Source organism: Humulus lupulus, chromosome 5 (assembly GCF_963169125.1).
Source record: "Humulus lupulus chromosome 5, drHumLupu1.1, whole genome shotgun sequence".
NCBI classification, from domain to species: Eukaryota; Viridiplantae; Streptophyta; class Magnoliopsida; order Rosales; family Cannabaceae; genus Humulus; species Humulus lupulus.
In genome coordinates this window covers 85,325,501-85,342,221 of record NC_084797.1, presented here as the reverse complement: position 1 = coordinate 85,342,221, position 16,721 = coordinate 85,325,501, and the positions used below count along the sequence as shown (strand labels likewise).

The following is a 16,721-nucleotide window of genomic DNA, read 5'->3' as shown; positions in this document are numbered from 1 at the left end:
AATTCAAAGATGGGCATGGTCGTGATGAGGCTGATAGTCATCACACCGACCAGTCAAAGGAAAAGGAGGGTAACAACCAACAAGGAGGAAAAGACTACCCAGGACGTACCGAAAAGCCTCCACTGCACCCCGACCAGCAGCGTAGTGGGAGAGAGAAAGTCCCACGTAGTAAGCCCTCTGAAAAATTGAAAAGTACGGTGTTCGATCGGACATGAGAGCATGCTTCCCGGAAGGATCTAAGGTACGTTATCACCAACAAGAGGAGGACCGTCCTGGTCGAAGGGCAAAATCTGAACCGCCCTGCCAGTCAAGTAGAAATACTTGACGACAGTGCACCAGATAGTAATGCCCGAACAGGCGGTCAAGACCTTGGAACTTCGTCAGTTGCACCAGCCATCCAAGCCCAGCTTGACGTGCTAACGGCTACAGTGCAAGGTTTGTCAAAATGACCTTCCGGGATGGATGCGATAGACCACCGGAGTGGCAGCCCATTTTGTGCCCGGATTAGAGTAGCCCAGCCGCTGGCAAAATATAAAGCACCGGTGCTGCCAGTATATACAGAAAAGGTAGACCCCATTAGACATGTTGGGAAATTCGAGGACCAGATGGAATTACTCGGGGTAAGTGACGATTATCAGTGTAGAGTTTTCCCGACTACATTGTCAGATACTGCCAAGGAATGGTATTGGAAGTTTAAACCGAACTCCATTACCTCTTGGGAATCTTTTAGGAAGGAGTTTTGTAGACAATTCAACGCTGCCCGGACTCCACCAGTTTATGCCAACCACTTGGCAGATATCAAACAAGGAAAAGATGAGTCTTTAAAGAATTATATACAGAGATTCATGAGAGAAGCCAATAGAGCAACTTCTGTAGGAGACGAGGGGAAGATGGTTGCATATCCGCTGGGATAACTTATCGGAGCCCTTTGTGGGATAGTATACATAGAAATCCAATTTCAACACTTCAACAATTTCTTGACCGAGCAGACAAGTATATGAAATTGGATGATGCAATCGAGAAAAAGGAGAATGGCATAAATAATCCGGGCGGATCAACTGACTCTCCTAATAATGGTGGAAAGAAACGTGGAAATAACGGGTCTGACCACCATGAGGAAAAGAAAGCAAAGTTGAGTTCAAATGAAAAACTAACCAAGTATGAGCCTCAGTTCACTAATTAATTACACCACTTTCTCGGCCAGCCGAGCGGAAATATATCGTGCTGGTCATGAAGAGGTTCCCTACAAGAAACCTCCACCCATCAGGAAAGAGATGAGGAAGAGAGACATGAATAAGTTTTTTCGTTTCCATGGAGATTATGGTCACGAAACGAATGAATGCAATCACCTCAAGGATGAGATAGAGTTTCTTCTCCGGTCGGGCAAGTTGAGAAAGTACCGGGCAGAGACACCCCAAGGAGAAGGAGACAGCAGCAATCCTGGGTTCAAACGACAAAGATCTCCACCCTTGCAGCCCGGACTTGTGGATTTTACCTTAGACACTATATGTGGAGGTCCACACTTGGCTGAGGATAGCAACGAAGCAAGGGAGAGGTATGCTGAGCGGGAGTGCTAGGATCAGGAGCCACTGGAACGGCGAGCGTCTATGAATATATTATTTCTAAATACTGCTTTCAAAGTGGTAGTTTAATTTTAAGTTGTTGAACTTGTTATTTAAATTTGGTTTATGAGCTGGTTATTTGCTGACCAGTCATCTATTTTTGAACAATTTTTGTTGTTTAAGACTCGTTATTAGACACGTTTTGTCCTTTTTAATTTACGAGTAATAAAAGAGACTACACGCAGCATGGTCGATTCTTGCTACAAATGTGCATGTGTGTTAATTATTCGAATAGTGTTCAACTGGTCGGTAAAATCAGACAATGTTCAATTGCTCGATACGTTCAAGCAGTGTTCAACTGCTCGAATATTTTCAATATATTCTATGTGTTTCACGAGCAATAACCTGCTCGAACAGATTCGGTCAAGTAGCAAGTGACCCAGGATCTTTCAACCCTCGATCGATTGGGGGGCACATGGGGTATGCTGGTATATAATTTAACACAGGCAATAAGAGCACGAGTAAACATATTTGTTTTTAGGCTGACTTGTAAAATTTTGAAGTAAAAAAAGGCCATTAAGCTAACTTGTTTGACAAAGCTTAAGTAACTTGGAATTTTTCAAAATTTCAAGTTAGGAGCAAATATTCATGTGACAATAAATATTATGCTCATAAAATGTTAGAGCAATAAGAGTGTGAGAAAGTATACTTAGTATGGACTTATGAAATGTCTAGAATTTCAAAGGTAGAAAACTAAGTACTCATGCGAAAATATAAGGCATACATCAGAGTGACTTTACTATTCACAAAAAACTTATAACTTTTTAAGTCTAAAAAGACTTAGAATGTTTTAAGTTAGTAAAGAAAAGCAAAGTATAAATTCCAACAGCTCGGCTGTACGAGAAAAATATCAAAGCTGCTAAGCAACAATTGTCTTCACAAGGAAAAAGAGTAAACTACTGGCCAGGTACAAAGTTTAGCTGATCAGGTGCAAAGTTTTCTTGGTCTGGAGAGCAGATACAACTTCCCTGGTTGGCTGAGCAAATATCACTGGTCGAGTAGGAAACTCTGTTGTTAAGCATGACTAACAGCGATGGGTCCCTGGAGTGAATCAAACAAACACGAAAAAATGAATGCAAAGTAAATACTACATAGTGGAAAAATGTTTTTGAGAAGAGAAGTCAATTTTCCCCAAGATTGATTGAGAGAAATCAATCTCTCAAAATACTTTTGAGAGATTCGAACAAGGTGTTTTGATGGTGTTTGGAGGGATAAATTTTAGGCATGTGCTTAAATAGCTATGCCATATGCCCGATCAGTTGGGTGATGGCTGAGCGGATGCCGAGTGTGCCCGAGCAGGCCCGCGTGCGCGTTCGAAGGCTGGTGTCCGAGCAGCCGAGGCTGCGTCCGAGCAGGTTTGGGCTGCGTTTGAGCGGCTGAGGCTGGCATGTGTGCATCCGAGGGGATGCGCATCCGAGGAGATGCACGCCCGAGCAGTTGGGGTGCATGGCGAGCGGCTGGAGGAACCGCGTGTCCGAGTGGCTCGAGGGGGATGCCTAGGGGATGCATGTCCGAAGAGTTGGCCATCCGAGGAGATACGCACCCGAAGGGCTGGGTGTCCAAATAGCTGGGCATCCGAGGAGCAAGGGCATGCATCCGAGTAGTCCGATCGGCTAAGAGTGGCCAAGGTTATGGGTTTGATAGGCTAAAAGGGGAACCTATTTTCTTGATTTTGAACTATGCAAACAAGATCAAAAAGTTGAATTTCAAGGGTTCAACAAACTTCAAGATAACATCAATGATTATCCTATACCTGTGAGCTCGAAAAAGCAGTGGAAATAGGAAACTGATAACTACCGTTTTTATAGACAGAAAAGTTAAGTCGTGGGTTTACTACAAAAGTGAAGGTTACTGACCGGATGGAAGCTTTTGGATGACCTCGAAAACATTTTGCTAGAGAAAAAGTTTATCATACGAGTAAATCATATAATAAAATTGGGGGGCAAATGTTATCCCCAAAATTTCAGTTCAATGATGTGGCAATCAGAAGTGACAAGTGGCAATGCATGGTCAGCAAATGTCACATTAATAGTCAATAAATGTGTTGGCTCTTCGGAGTTGTGATAAAGTGATCTGACCGATCTGATAGAGTTTCTGTCCGACAGGTGAAGATTTTTGACTGACCAGTCATGTGTCATGCTAGACCAGAGATGTCCCATGTTAGACCAGAGAAGTGTCATGCTGGACCAGAGATGTTCCATGTTAGACCAAAGATGTGCCATGCTAGACCAGATATGTGTCATGTTAGACCGATGGAGTGCATGGCCGACCAGTGAGGTATTTGGCCGACCGGTGGAGTGCATGGCCGACCGGTGAAGTATTTGGCCGACCAGTTAGGTGTTTGGCCGACCAGTGAGGTGTTTGGCCGACCGGTGAAGTGCATGGCCGACCAATGAGGTGTTTGGCCAATCGGTCTTTCTTCAAGGAGTGAAGTTGGCTGACTAGACAGATCATCATTATGAAAGCGAAGTTCCAGTAACTGCTTCGGCTGGAATTAGTTGTACCTACGCGGGAATCTCTCAGTTTATCCCAAAGAAGTCGCCTATTGTTGTATTTTAAATGTTATTATCAATTAAATATTGTGAGAGTAATAGAAAGGACTCGGTCAAAGGGAATATCTGATGTCGATCCATGAGCCTATAAATAAATGGCTCATGGCATCATTTTAAGGATTAGATCTTTTGAGACTGAGAAAAACTCTCTAGTTTGGAGACTTTGAGACTGTTACTTGGGGTATTCTTGGGGCATTTTCTAAGAGAGTTTAGAGAGAGAAACTATGTATTTTTCTACCTACATTTAAGAAACTCAGTTGGCTCAAGTTCATCTCATCTTAAGTGTAGGATATATATCACAACTCCAAGTGGATTAGGCTATTACCAATAAATTGGGGCTGAACCACTATAAAATTATCTGTGTCGTATTTTTCTCTTGAATGTTCATTGTAGTTTTGACGTTTACTCATTGTTGGCCAAAATCGTGGTCAACAAAGGCCCTTAAGCCTTATTAGTGAATTTTGGGTCGTTACAATATATTTATTTGGGTATATTGTATTTATCTCTACAATGTAGCCGAAGATATGGAGATATGGAGATATTGCTGTCGTGGGTGAGAGAGAGGGAAGTGAGAAGTTAGGAAAAACGGGCAAAAACCTTTTGGGTAGAGTGTCATCTAGTTACATTATTTTGATATCTTTTATACTACTAATATTTTTTTTATTAGCACCTATGATGCTTAAAATGTGAAATTTCCGTGTGTATTGTCCTCTCTCATCAAAGTAAAGCACATATCATCATCAACCATCATTCGTGTTCTTCAACATAACAGATCCCAATCAAAGCACATATCATCTGGTCTTGGTCCTGATTCGGTGGATATCAAGCTCCATCAAATTAAATGTCTGGAATCCTAAGATGGAAGAAGCAATTCTACCAAATAATTGCGCTTCATCATCGCTTCACTCAGGTATCACCCATCTCCACTCACCTGAACCACCTCCATATCACCACCCATCGCCGCCGTGAGTCCCTCCTCGGAGTCCAAGAGCGCTACAAGTGGGACCATGGCGGTTCCCACGATACCCGCACTCGCAAGATCAGAGCCGAGGCCAATTGCCCTCGTTGCTCCTTCAACCGCATGGACCTTCTATTCTCTTCTAATTCCCGCTTCCCCAATCTCACGCCTTCTTCGCCGTCGTCGGATGCTTCCTCCTCCGATTTACAGGCCGTTAATCTCTGCCCCAATTGCAAAACCGCCTACTACTTTCGACCCAACCGGACTACCCCTCTCCAGGGCACCTTCGTCGAGATTGGGAGGCTAACTAACCCCAAAGCCCAAGACCATGACAAGAAGGATACCTCTAGAAATAGCTCCAATGATGATGTGGGGGTAGGCTCTCTCAATAATAGGCTCAAGGCCTCGTTTTGGAACACTTTGAGATCATATGGTAATGGTGCCGAGCCTCCTGAGAATTGGCCACCGCCTCCTCCTTCCAATGGATTGGCCGTACACACTCCACCAGGCCCGCCCTTTGCACCTGGCGTTAATGTGATTCGTGCTTCGGGTTCAGGTTCAGGCCCCGCTGGAAATGGCTCTGCTGCTAGTGCCGCAGACAAACAAGGTTGGGGTGGCTCCAATCTGGGGAAGGATTTGCCCACGCCAAAGGAGATTTGCAAGGGTCTTGATAAGTTCGTTATTGGCCAACAAAGGGCCAAAAAGGTCATTCTCTTTCTAAAATAATTTAAATGTTGCCTTTTATTTATTTTTTACGTTGTATGTCAGTATTCAAATCATCGATGTAGTCATCTATGTCATCAAATGCCATGCCTTTTTTGTCACGTTTGGCTATTGTTAGCATTCACATCTTCGAAGCACTATCTTGATTGTATGTTATCTTTGAGAAAATGTTTGATGCCTTTATCTTTTTTTTCCCTCAACAAAATATTTCTGAGATTTCTTTCTCCCAATTGCTTGTATCTACGCTGCAGGTGCTTTCTGTGGCTGTTTATAATCACTACAAAAGAATTTACCAAGCCTCTTTACAAAAAGGGTTAGCTTTAAATAATACATTGGCATTTTGCAGCCCAGTCCGCTAGGGCGTTGGCTCATTTTGTTTTTAAATTGCTCACCACCTGCAGTTATTTCAATAAATTGAACTAAGTTGTTTGGTTTTATTATTATTATTTTAGGTCAGGAACAGAAACTGGAATTCCCAAGACAACAGATGATGATGATGATGATAACGTGGAACTAGAAAAGAGCAATGTGCTTCTGATGGGTCCAACTGGCTCAGGTTTAATATCTGCATTAGTGATCACATAATTTTTTCCTACGTAGCCTTATATGAATAGCTGAGAGCCTTTTGATAGAAGGAAAATAATGAAACTCTTACATGCTAAACTGTCATATTAATTTACACATCTTTCTATAGGGAAGACATTACTTGCAAAGACACTAGCTCGGTTTGTGAATGTGCCTTTTGTTATTGCTGATGCAACAACATTGACACAGGTCAGTCTCTTCTGAATGTAAAAGCTTTAATATACTTCAATTTTACTTCATAGCTTTCAACTCTTCTTGGTTGGAATTATCTTTCAATTGCTTACTCTTATCTTGAAAGATGTAAATGTTTTCATTAGGCTGGTTATGTTGGAGAAGACGTTGAATCAATTTTGTATAAATTACTTGCGGTACGTGATTTGTTTCATTTTTGAAATAAAATATTTTCTTGCAGTTTTTCTTTGTAACCTTGGACTAGAGTGTGCCAATACTTTTTGTTCATTTGTGAACTGACATTACTATTTTTGCTAACAGGCAGCTGAATTTAATGTTCAAGCAGCACAACAGGGGATGGTTTACATTGACGAAGTTGACAAGATAACCAAGAAGGTTCATTGATATTTGTTATGTTTTTGTTAAACATTACATAGCTGAAGTTTTTTAAGTATGTTGTGTCATTTTTTCAGGCTGAAAGCTTAAATATAAGCAGAGATGTTTCCGGTGAAGGTGTTCAGCAGGCGTTACTGAAAATGCTTGAAGGAACTGTGAGTTATTGCGCTACATTGCATTATTGAGTGCTCTGTACTATGTCTAATAAAGTATTATAGAACTAATGCTAATTCTATGTGACTATGAACATTTGAAATTCAATTCTTACCGGATGAACTCTCCCTTCGAACCCAACAAAGCAAAAAATGAAATAAAATCAGAAAAAGCAAAAGAGAGGGGGGTATGATAGGGTTTTTATGGTATTATTGACTTATGGCATTACATCACATAGAAGATGTAAATATGGTATTCTATTGTCTTGTGCCAAATTGAGATTTAATCTTGAATCACTGGGTAAGTATATCTTTTAAAGAGAACTGTGTATGTCTCAACACAGAAGTAGAAACATAGTTGGGTTAGATTTTCCTTTTTGTTTTCGTTGTAAAAGAGTTTGAAGTATAATTATTTTGATATTTCATGAGGTTGGAGAGTGCTCCATTCAGTGTGTTAAAGCCAAGTTAAATCTGAATCATGTCAATGCTCGTATTATCTGTGCTTTAATGAGTCATGTCTGCATAATAAGCAATTATCTAGTGAATTGAAATGGCAACTTGGAATGTATGTATGGGAGTTAAGAAATAGAAGTTTGAGCACACAAAATTGTGTATTATTTTGGCAGATAACTTTACTTTCCAGTTTGTGACACCAAAAAATCATTGGTATGTTTTAACTGCACACATGGAGGTTAATGAGATACTTGTGATATGAAGAAATTGAGTATGCACCCTTAAGATGATAGCTTACCAGTTACCCCTAGTGAATTGATATGGAGAGTGCTCCATTCAGTGTATTTTTGTATTCTCATCATTCTGTTGATTGCTTACCATGAGAATATCTTCTTCCTGTCTAGATAGTTAATGTTCCCGAGAAGGGGGCAAGAAAGCATCCTAGGGGTGATAACATACAGGTATGCCTTTTCTGCCAACTGTTATTTATTCATTGGCTTACTCTTCTTTAAATATGAAGAAAATTACCATCTCACTTGCAATTATTCTCATGTGCTTTTTTACGATTGTTTAAGTTATGAAACTGTGCAGTTTATGTCTTTTTTTTTTGTTAATAGTGGTTCTATTTTATATATTTACGAAGTTATTAAAGTGAATTACCCCAACCTCCTCTTCATGATTTTTAGAATTTGCAGACCTTCCTCAAGCATTTGAAGTCACTCAGCTTCTTCTGATCTGTATATGTCAAATTTTCTACACTTCAATGGCCAAATTTGATTAGAGTAAAAGAAAATGTTATTTTCTTAAATTTGTTTGTTTGATCTTTACTGTTTTATTATTTATTTTTTTTCCCCTCTGACTGTAAAACTCTGCATGCATGTAAATACCACTGACATTCTAGGAACCATTGTTCGTAACATTATATTCTAAATGTGTAAATGATCTGCAGATAGATACAAAAGATATTCTTTTTATATGTGGTGGGGCCTTTGTTGATCTTGACAAAACAATTTCAGAAAGGTAATGACTCCTTGAAAAATTGTCACCAATTTTTTCCTGGTTCTTTTAATGTTTTTGTTTTAACCCCTATATGATTGTAATATAACAAAATGTAAACTAAGCAGAAGGCAGGATTCCTCTATTGGGTTTGGTGCTCCAGTCCGTGCTAACATGAGACGTACTGGTGTAACCAGTGCAGCAATCACATCAACTTTACTTGAATCGGTAAGAATGTGTGCAGTATCACACGAATGGGGCCCTGAAATTTATATTCTTCAATTTGATTATGCATACAATCTATAGAAGTCACAAAAGAAACGAGGTGAAGAAAGTAAGGAATTGAAGAAAAATTGTTTTGGTTTATCAAAGCAAAAAATCTGCAAACAAAAAAAGGGTGAGAGTAAGAACTGAGACCTGTTAATTTTTTGTTTCAGGTTGAAAGTTCTGATCTTATTGCATACGGTCTCATACCGGAGTTTATTGGACGTTTTCCAATATTAGTTAGTTTATCAGCATTGACTGAGGACCAACTTGTTCAGGTTACTTCATTAATTTGTCTCCATTTTATGTGTGCTCTTTTTTTTTTTCCTTTTTTTGCCAAGAGGTGATGATGAACAATAATTGTGTATTTCTGGTTGCATGATCTGATGAGATGGATTTGTATTTTTTTTCTTCTCTTTCTGGTATAGTTACAGTAACTGGTGAAGTCCCCAAATTTGATTTTGATGATTATGAGAAAGACAGCTTCTCTGTTTAGCTTTTATTTATTTCTTTGTGTTGAGAAATATAATCTTAAGAGTCAAGATAAGTTTAATCTCCTTACTCCGTTCACACTTTATCGATATTTTGCCTCCTTTTTTATTATGGCCACACTTATTTTGACTTGCTTCTGTTCCATATTTTAAAGAGATTGATTTCACATTCAGAAGCATTTATGGAATATTTTTTCAAACCCTGCAGGTCCTCATGGAACCTAAAAATGCTCTTGGTAAGCAGTACAAGAAATTGTTTAGCATGAACAATGTAAGCATTTGAATTGTTCTCTCATTCACCTGCATACATGCATACTTAAAGCACTGTTAGGCCCACACGTGGATTCAAGTGTTTAATTTAATTATAATGGAATCTTTTATACATTTTAGGTAAAGCTACACTTTACAGAGAAAGCAATGAGAATGATTGCAAAGAAGGCAATGTCTAAGAATACAGGTGCCAGGGGTCTGAGAGCAATACTTGAAAGTACTCTTACCGAGGCGATGTATGAGGCATGTTTCCTTTGTAAATACATATTGGCTCTAGTATCAGTTCTACTTTGGGGAAAAATAAAATCCCATCTAATTGAACTGTAGTCTTGACATAATCACATTATTGCTATGTCAGATTCCGGATGTCAAGACAGGAAATGAAAGGATAGATGCTGTAGTAGTTGATAAACAGTCCGTAGGCTCAGTGGATACTCTTGGATGTGGAGGGAAGATTCTTCGTGGTGAAGGCGCATTAGAAAGTTACCTAGCAGAAAACAAGTTGAAGGATTCAATGGTATGGTTTTAAATAAAGAAATGTTGGGGATAATGCACATGCATCTGATTGTCCAAATTGGTTTCTGGTGTCCTTGTTAACCTCTGCTAGACTCACATCTCAGAGTACTAACTTTCAACTTGTGTCTGAGTATTTGCAGGAAAATGTAAAGGGGACCGAGGGAGATTTGCAAGATGCAGATTCTGAACTTCCCTCAAGAGCCATGAGCATGTAACACTAATACCCTCTCATTTGTTTGTCATTGTTATTTGTAATAATCTCATTCATAAGTCTGTGCAATTATCCCCTTGTAAAACAGCTTAGGTTCTAATTCAAATTCTTCGAAGAAATATAGGATAGGTAAAAAATTATAAAAAAGATTACAGAATTTCATAAAGCAAAATAATGTATGAGTTTTATTTAATTAATAACAAATGAAGGGGCACCAGTTTACACAAGCATTTCATATGGCCAATTTTGTCTAGTTCTAAAGATTGGTATACAAAGGTAACTTTTTTTTTTTGCAAAGATAAACATACCTTTTTCCTGCCAATATAATATAATCAATTGTTAAATAAAGCTGAAAAGTACCCTAAAAATAAAAAAATAAAAAAATAAAGCTGAAAAGTGATAGCATCTTCTGTAACACTTGTAGAAATACAATTTAGACAAAAAAAAAAAAAAATCACGCCTGCACCGATTACAAGTACACAAACACTTAATCCATGCATCGATTCAATGTTGTCTAATTTGAATGCTGCCGGGCTGCCAGCTACTCCAAGAGCCTGAGACTTAGGGAACGGTCATTTCATTCTCCATTACAATTCACAGTTAAGTAATTCTATGCCGGTAATAACATTGGCATACAACCTTTTTCTTTCACGTACGAGATCCCTCGCAAATCACAACTACATTTCTGTGGTTTCTATGCACTGAGTCTGAGACTGAACAAATTAGAAGTTGGAGGAATACCTTGTTGATTGGCGAAAACATTATGAGGATCTATCAGTGTTTTGGCTCGAACCAACCTATCAAAGTTATTCAGAAAGTACTTTTCGCCCCAAACCCTGGCAATCTCGACAGCATCATTATTGAGTAGCAATAGATCAGTTGTGACCATCACGCCAAGGTCAAAATCCATATAGTTGATATAAGCGGCTCTGGGACCCCACGAAACGTACGGAGCCATTGCACTATAGAATGTTTTTATCCAATTTATGTAGTCTTCTATTTTGTCATTCTCTTGTTGCTTCCATTCCACCATGTACTGAATTGCATACAGGTTGCCTTTCCTATGTGGGAAAGCAATAGATTCAGTGCTTATGCGATCCATGTTCCCGCCGTAAGGATCTAAGATCACATAGCCTTTGGGCTCCTTCTCAAGTAGGTTCAAGGCAGCCCTTATGCCTTCATAAGGAATTGGGGTCCGCACGTAGTCTGATTTGGCTTTAAAACATGCCTTGTTTTGCAAGTAACGGTTTTGCAATTGGTAGACCGAGCTTCCAGGGGGTAGGCCGGAGAAGAACACAATGGATTGAATCCAACTCATTTCAAAGCAATCTTGTTCTACAACACCCAGCTCGGGGAACACCCGATGGATGACGGAGTGGGCATGACTCTTAGGTCCTAGATAAAAGCCTTTAAATGTAGCTGACATTCCTATGGTTGTGGTTTCGGGCAACCCTGCACCAACAAAACAGGACAGGTAAAAGTCATCTCCTAAGTTGGGAGCGACAACTTGCCACTTGGCTACCAGGTTTGCTATGTGGGTTATTGTGCCTGGTCTAGACACGACGAAGGCTGTGACTGTGGGCGGGACTTTCAACAAATGGATTTTCCAAGCATAAACTATCCCCCAAACACCACCACCTCCTCCTCTAATGGCCCAGAACACATCCTCTCCCATGCTCTCTCGATCTAGCAACTGTCCATTAGCATCGACAAGCAGAGCATCCAACACATTATCAGCTGCAACTCCATATTTGCGAGACAGTAACCCGAAGCCACCTCCCGAAATATGACCACCTACTCCCACAGTCGGACACGATCCAGCTGAGAAACCATAGTACTCATGGCCTGTAGTGGCATTAGCAATAGCATAGTAGGTCTCACCCAGCGTTGCACCTCCTTCCACCCAGGCTGTCTTGGCCTCCAAATCGACTGTTACTCGGTTGAGATTCATGAGGTCAATAATAACAAAGGGGGAAGCAGTGGTGGTGGCAGTGTCTATGGTGGAGGAAGTTCCCTCATAGCTGTGTCCCCCTGACCTGATTGTGATTTTGCAGGAGGCATTCCTAGCACATAACACAGCGCTTTTTATTTGCTCCGCATTCTGAGGCAGTATGATAGCAAAGGGTTTGGGAACTTTGGGATCAGCAAAACGAAGATTTTGTATAGAAAAGTTGAGCACCTTGTAATAGTAAGATTCATTGGGCCATATTGTACTACTGCTGTTGCTGCTATGTAATGTGGTGAAGTTGTTGATGTTATGTTGTGTGAGACACGAACTGATTTGGTATTGGTATTGGGCATCTTCTAAAGATGGCACAATTAAAACAATTATTATAAGGCATACTACTGATAGAGTGAGCCTGCGGAGGACCTTCATAGCCTACAATTAATTTTTTGGCTTTGACTTTATGGAGCAGCTTTGTGTGTCTATATATATACACACTAAACATAGTTTTATGCCAGAAGTCATTATTAGTTAGAAAACTAGCTAGATAGAAGAAACGACCCAAGAGGACGAAGAAGAATTATAAAATTAAATTTTAGGTCTCTATAATGGATAGAAAAAAGGAGAATAATCCGATCATTTAAGGACAAGCAGATGGTGATGGTTAATATATGTGGCCGGCAATTGTTTAAACAAGTCTAACAAGTTGGAACTACATATTTAATGAGTTGGTGATGTATATCCCGCTAGCTGAAGCTGACAAAACTATCACTATGGGTTAGTAGGGTACTGACTGACACGCACTAAGAAAGAGACACGAATAATCATAATTTATTTATGCAATTTATGTATTTACATATGCATGCATGCCGGCAGAAGAACCAATTGCTTGATTCTTTTTATGCGTTTGTTGTTATAGTGCTAATGGGCAAATGCAAGTCTTAGGATCTCTAAACAAATAATCCAAATTTGAGCATAACTCTTGTAATATATTTATTATACTATATAGAATGATGTTGGTTCACAACTTTTTTCATTGTATAAGAGGTTATTTTCATTTTCTTTTAGATTATTAAGAATGTGTTTATTATATTTTTAACAATAAATCATTTAAGGTTAATTTAGTAACTTGAATTTTTTTGGTACTATTATGCAGTAGGTTTTTTTTCCCTTCTCTTACATTTTTCTTTCTTGTTTTATTGAGCACATGTTTTTCTAATTATAAGTCCAATAACCAACTTTGCTATTTCCTCACTATATACTAGTGATGTATCCTTTTGAACATAAAAATTGGTCTATCCTTCTAACTAAATTCCACACATGTCCTATTTATTTTTGTCATAATCCTCAACTTTATTACTATAACATATTATTTTTATTTAATTTTTTGTAACACAACACTTTCTTTCGATTTAATAAACATTACTGAAGAAATTGCTATCTATTATTCTCTATGACATACATATGAAAAGGGAAATTTCAGGGTATATGCTTGTAACGCCCTGGTTACTCCAAGACTGTCACATTGTGTACCTTAAATAGTGCTTAGCTCGCTAAATGAGTCATTAGGTTATAAACGTGCATCTAAATGTTATTAATAGGCCAGGGTGAAAATTTCAGTTAAAAGGAATGGTTATAATTTATTTAAAATATTAAATTGTACATGGGCCCACAAAAATGTTTACAAAGTTATTTACAATACAAAATGGTCATTACAGTATAAAAGTTACAACCCGTCGACCAAAGCGGCAAAAATAGGGTTAAACCCCAGTTCTCTTGAGAAAAACCTTGGCCGTGGTGGTCAAGCGGTCGCATATGTACACATCACCACCTAAGCTCTCCACTCAAGGCTGGATGATCTTTTCTTTCCCTTTACCTGCACCACATAACACTCGTGAGACAAGGCTCAGCAAGAAAACTTATTACTACATGTATACAATATAAATAAATGGTAGATGACTAATAAGTCTCTTTGGGTAGATGACTAATAAGTCTCTCTGATTAAATGACTAATAAGTCTCTCTGGGGTATTGCTCCCCAAGCCATGTGATGATTCAGTCACCTGAGCCTTTTAGCCCTGGCTCTAAGTAACTAGCGTTTAGACTAGACAAGCTCTTTAGTTTTCTTTGACCAATAGGTCGGTCAAGCATTTAATGCTCATGTTGATTAGATCTAATCATTTCGGCCTGCGTTAAACACGCTAATGCCGCTCTTAACTCATAAGTTAATACGGCATGACCAGTGCTCAGTACTACTGTCGATCATGACTGATACGTCAGAACTTCACCACCAATACTAAACACCAATGCCGTTTCTGACTAATAAGTCAGTGCCATTCACAAGTAAGCAAAGCTGCCAGGCATTTACAATACAATCAATGTCTATAAATAGAGCACTTAACATGCCTCATCAATAACCATGCATGTCACATACTGGGTCCAGTTTTCTTACCTCTGGTTTCGATCGTGAAAATAAATAAAGAACGACCCTGAGAATGATCTTGTCCTTAAGCCCTTAGCGGTCACCTAATCATAACCAAATATGGAATTCCATCAATAAAATAAGTAATAAAAGGTTCATGGACTAAAACCCTACTCCCGAGACCTCGAATCCTACTAAAACGGTTAGTAGATTCAATCCCGAGCTTAGAGAAATGAAAACCCACGCTTAAAAGTGACTAAAACCCATCCTGGTACAAAAGGGACAGGCGGGCCGCGATCTGCCCCAGGGGCCATGGCGTGCCCCCAAGACAGAGAGTTCCCTGTCTGGGGTGTCAATGGTGGGCCGCGACTTGACCTTGAGGGTCGCGGTACCCCTGCTAGACAGAGCCCAGGGGAGGCTTTGGAATGGGTTCAAGTCGCAACTTGCATGAACTCGGCCGCGACTTGACCCAGCGAACCCAACTCCCTTGCATATTTGTCAATTCAAACTCAGCCAAACCTTCAACAAACCAATCCCAAAATCACCACCAATTATCACCACAACATTACTATCATTCAAACCACAAAACCCACGCTTTGAAACACTTAAAACCACACCAAGTAACCACTTCTAAGATCAAAACTCTCAAGCTTTTAAACAACATAAAAACAGAGCAAAACCTTGAAATTTTAGCTGGAAACCTTACCTCAAGCACAGAATTGAACCCCTTCAATGGCTGTAACACAAGCCAAAACTCCACACCTTATTCCTCAAGCTTTAATTCTCAACTTAGCTTCAAACTCCAAACCAAGAAGGAGAAGGAGAGATGATCGAAAGTGAGAGAGAACTGAGGAACTCTATTTTTGCCTTAGACCCTTCTACAGCCAACTAACCTTAAGTATATCTAACAACCCAAATGACCAAATTGCCCCTAGAACTAATTTAATCTTTCAAAGCCATCCAAGGGCAAAACTGTCATTTCCCACCTATCCCGTTAATCATAATTAACGTCCTCCAATTCTCATTACTCCCAATATTCTCAAATAATTATTAAATCATATCCCATTACTCGTTTATTCACTGTAATGTACTAAGCATCAAATTACCCCAGACTCACCCTGAGCCCGATAATTAACCTCGTTATGATCAAATAGCTAACTTGCATCCTAAGATTGTCTCATGCCGAATAGCTCAAACATATCCACATAATAATGTGGTCTCACCCATAATTCACAAGCATGCACATAAATATACAATTATGCCCTTAACATGCCAAAATTATGAAAATGCTCTTCTAATAAGAAGTGGGCCCACATGCATGCAATTATCATCATATAATAATATAACTCACATAATCATGCATATAATCACATAATTGCATATTAAATCAATTATGGCCCTCCTGGCTGATGAGGACACCAAGACCCAAGTATCAAGTCAAGTTCCAGTTGGTCCAGTGACGAGGGCACGAGCCAAGAGATTCAAGGAAGAACTTAACAGCCTAGTCCACAAAGTCCTAAAACAAGAGGAGACCATGGTCAACATTGAAGGAGAACAAAGACTTGTCTTATGTTGACCCAAACTCTTAAGTCTCCTTGTTTTGATGATTAACAAATATTTGATTATTATTTGTTACTAATGATCTGTTGATTTTGTAGCAAAAACTAAAGTGAATTAGCACTTCAAAGTCAAAATTATGACCAAGGGCAAAATGGTCATTTTACCAAGTTTTCCAGAAATGACCCAAAATGGACTTCAAGACTCAAGAAACTCAAGATAAAGGTTTAACTTAATTTCTTAGTCTTGTAAAGTGATTGCAAGTATACTTTAAGTCATAAGTATAGAATTTGGCTCACTCACGCACTAAAAAATGGTGATTTTTTAAAATGAGAAATAAATATCCTAAATTAATTTTTAAGAAAATACATCCCGATACGGTCGTAACGCAATTGGAATTTTTGAAATCGGATAAACGAGCTAAAAGTTATAAAGAAT

General features: G+C 39.1%; 2 protein-coding genes across 2 annotated transcripts; one reads left to right on the top strand and one right to left on the bottom strand.

The window, feature by feature from the left end:
• The first annotated feature begins 4,718 nt into the window (after positions 1–4,718).
• Positions 4,719–10,590, top strand: LOC133777497 (CLP protease regulatory subunit CLPX3, mitochondrial-like). The gene is made up of 15 exons (XM_062217134.1): positions 4,719–5,837; positions 6,107–6,168; positions 6,308–6,411; positions 6,550–6,629; positions 6,758–6,808; positions 6,933–7,007; positions 7,085–7,162; positions 8,017–8,073; positions 8,562–8,632; positions 8,737–8,836; positions 9,046–9,150; positions 9,572–9,634; positions 9,754–9,876; positions 9,992–10,150; positions 10,290–10,590. The coding sequence occupies exons 1-15, from the start codon at positions 5,016–5,018 to the stop codon at positions 10,362–10,364; spliced, it is 2,025 nt and encodes a 674-aa protein (XP_062073118.1). The 5' UTR covers positions 4,719–5,015; the 3' UTR covers positions 10,365–10,590.
• Positions 10,546–12,875, bottom strand: LOC133777498 (berberine bridge enzyme-like D-2). Its single transcript, XM_062217135.1, has one exon. The coding sequence runs from the start codon at positions 12,735–12,737 to the stop codon at positions 11,055–11,057; it is 1,683 nt and encodes a 560-aa protein (XP_062073119.1). The 5' UTR covers positions 12,738–12,875; the 3' UTR covers positions 10,546–11,054.
• Positions 12,876–16,721: the final 3,846 nt, after the last annotated feature.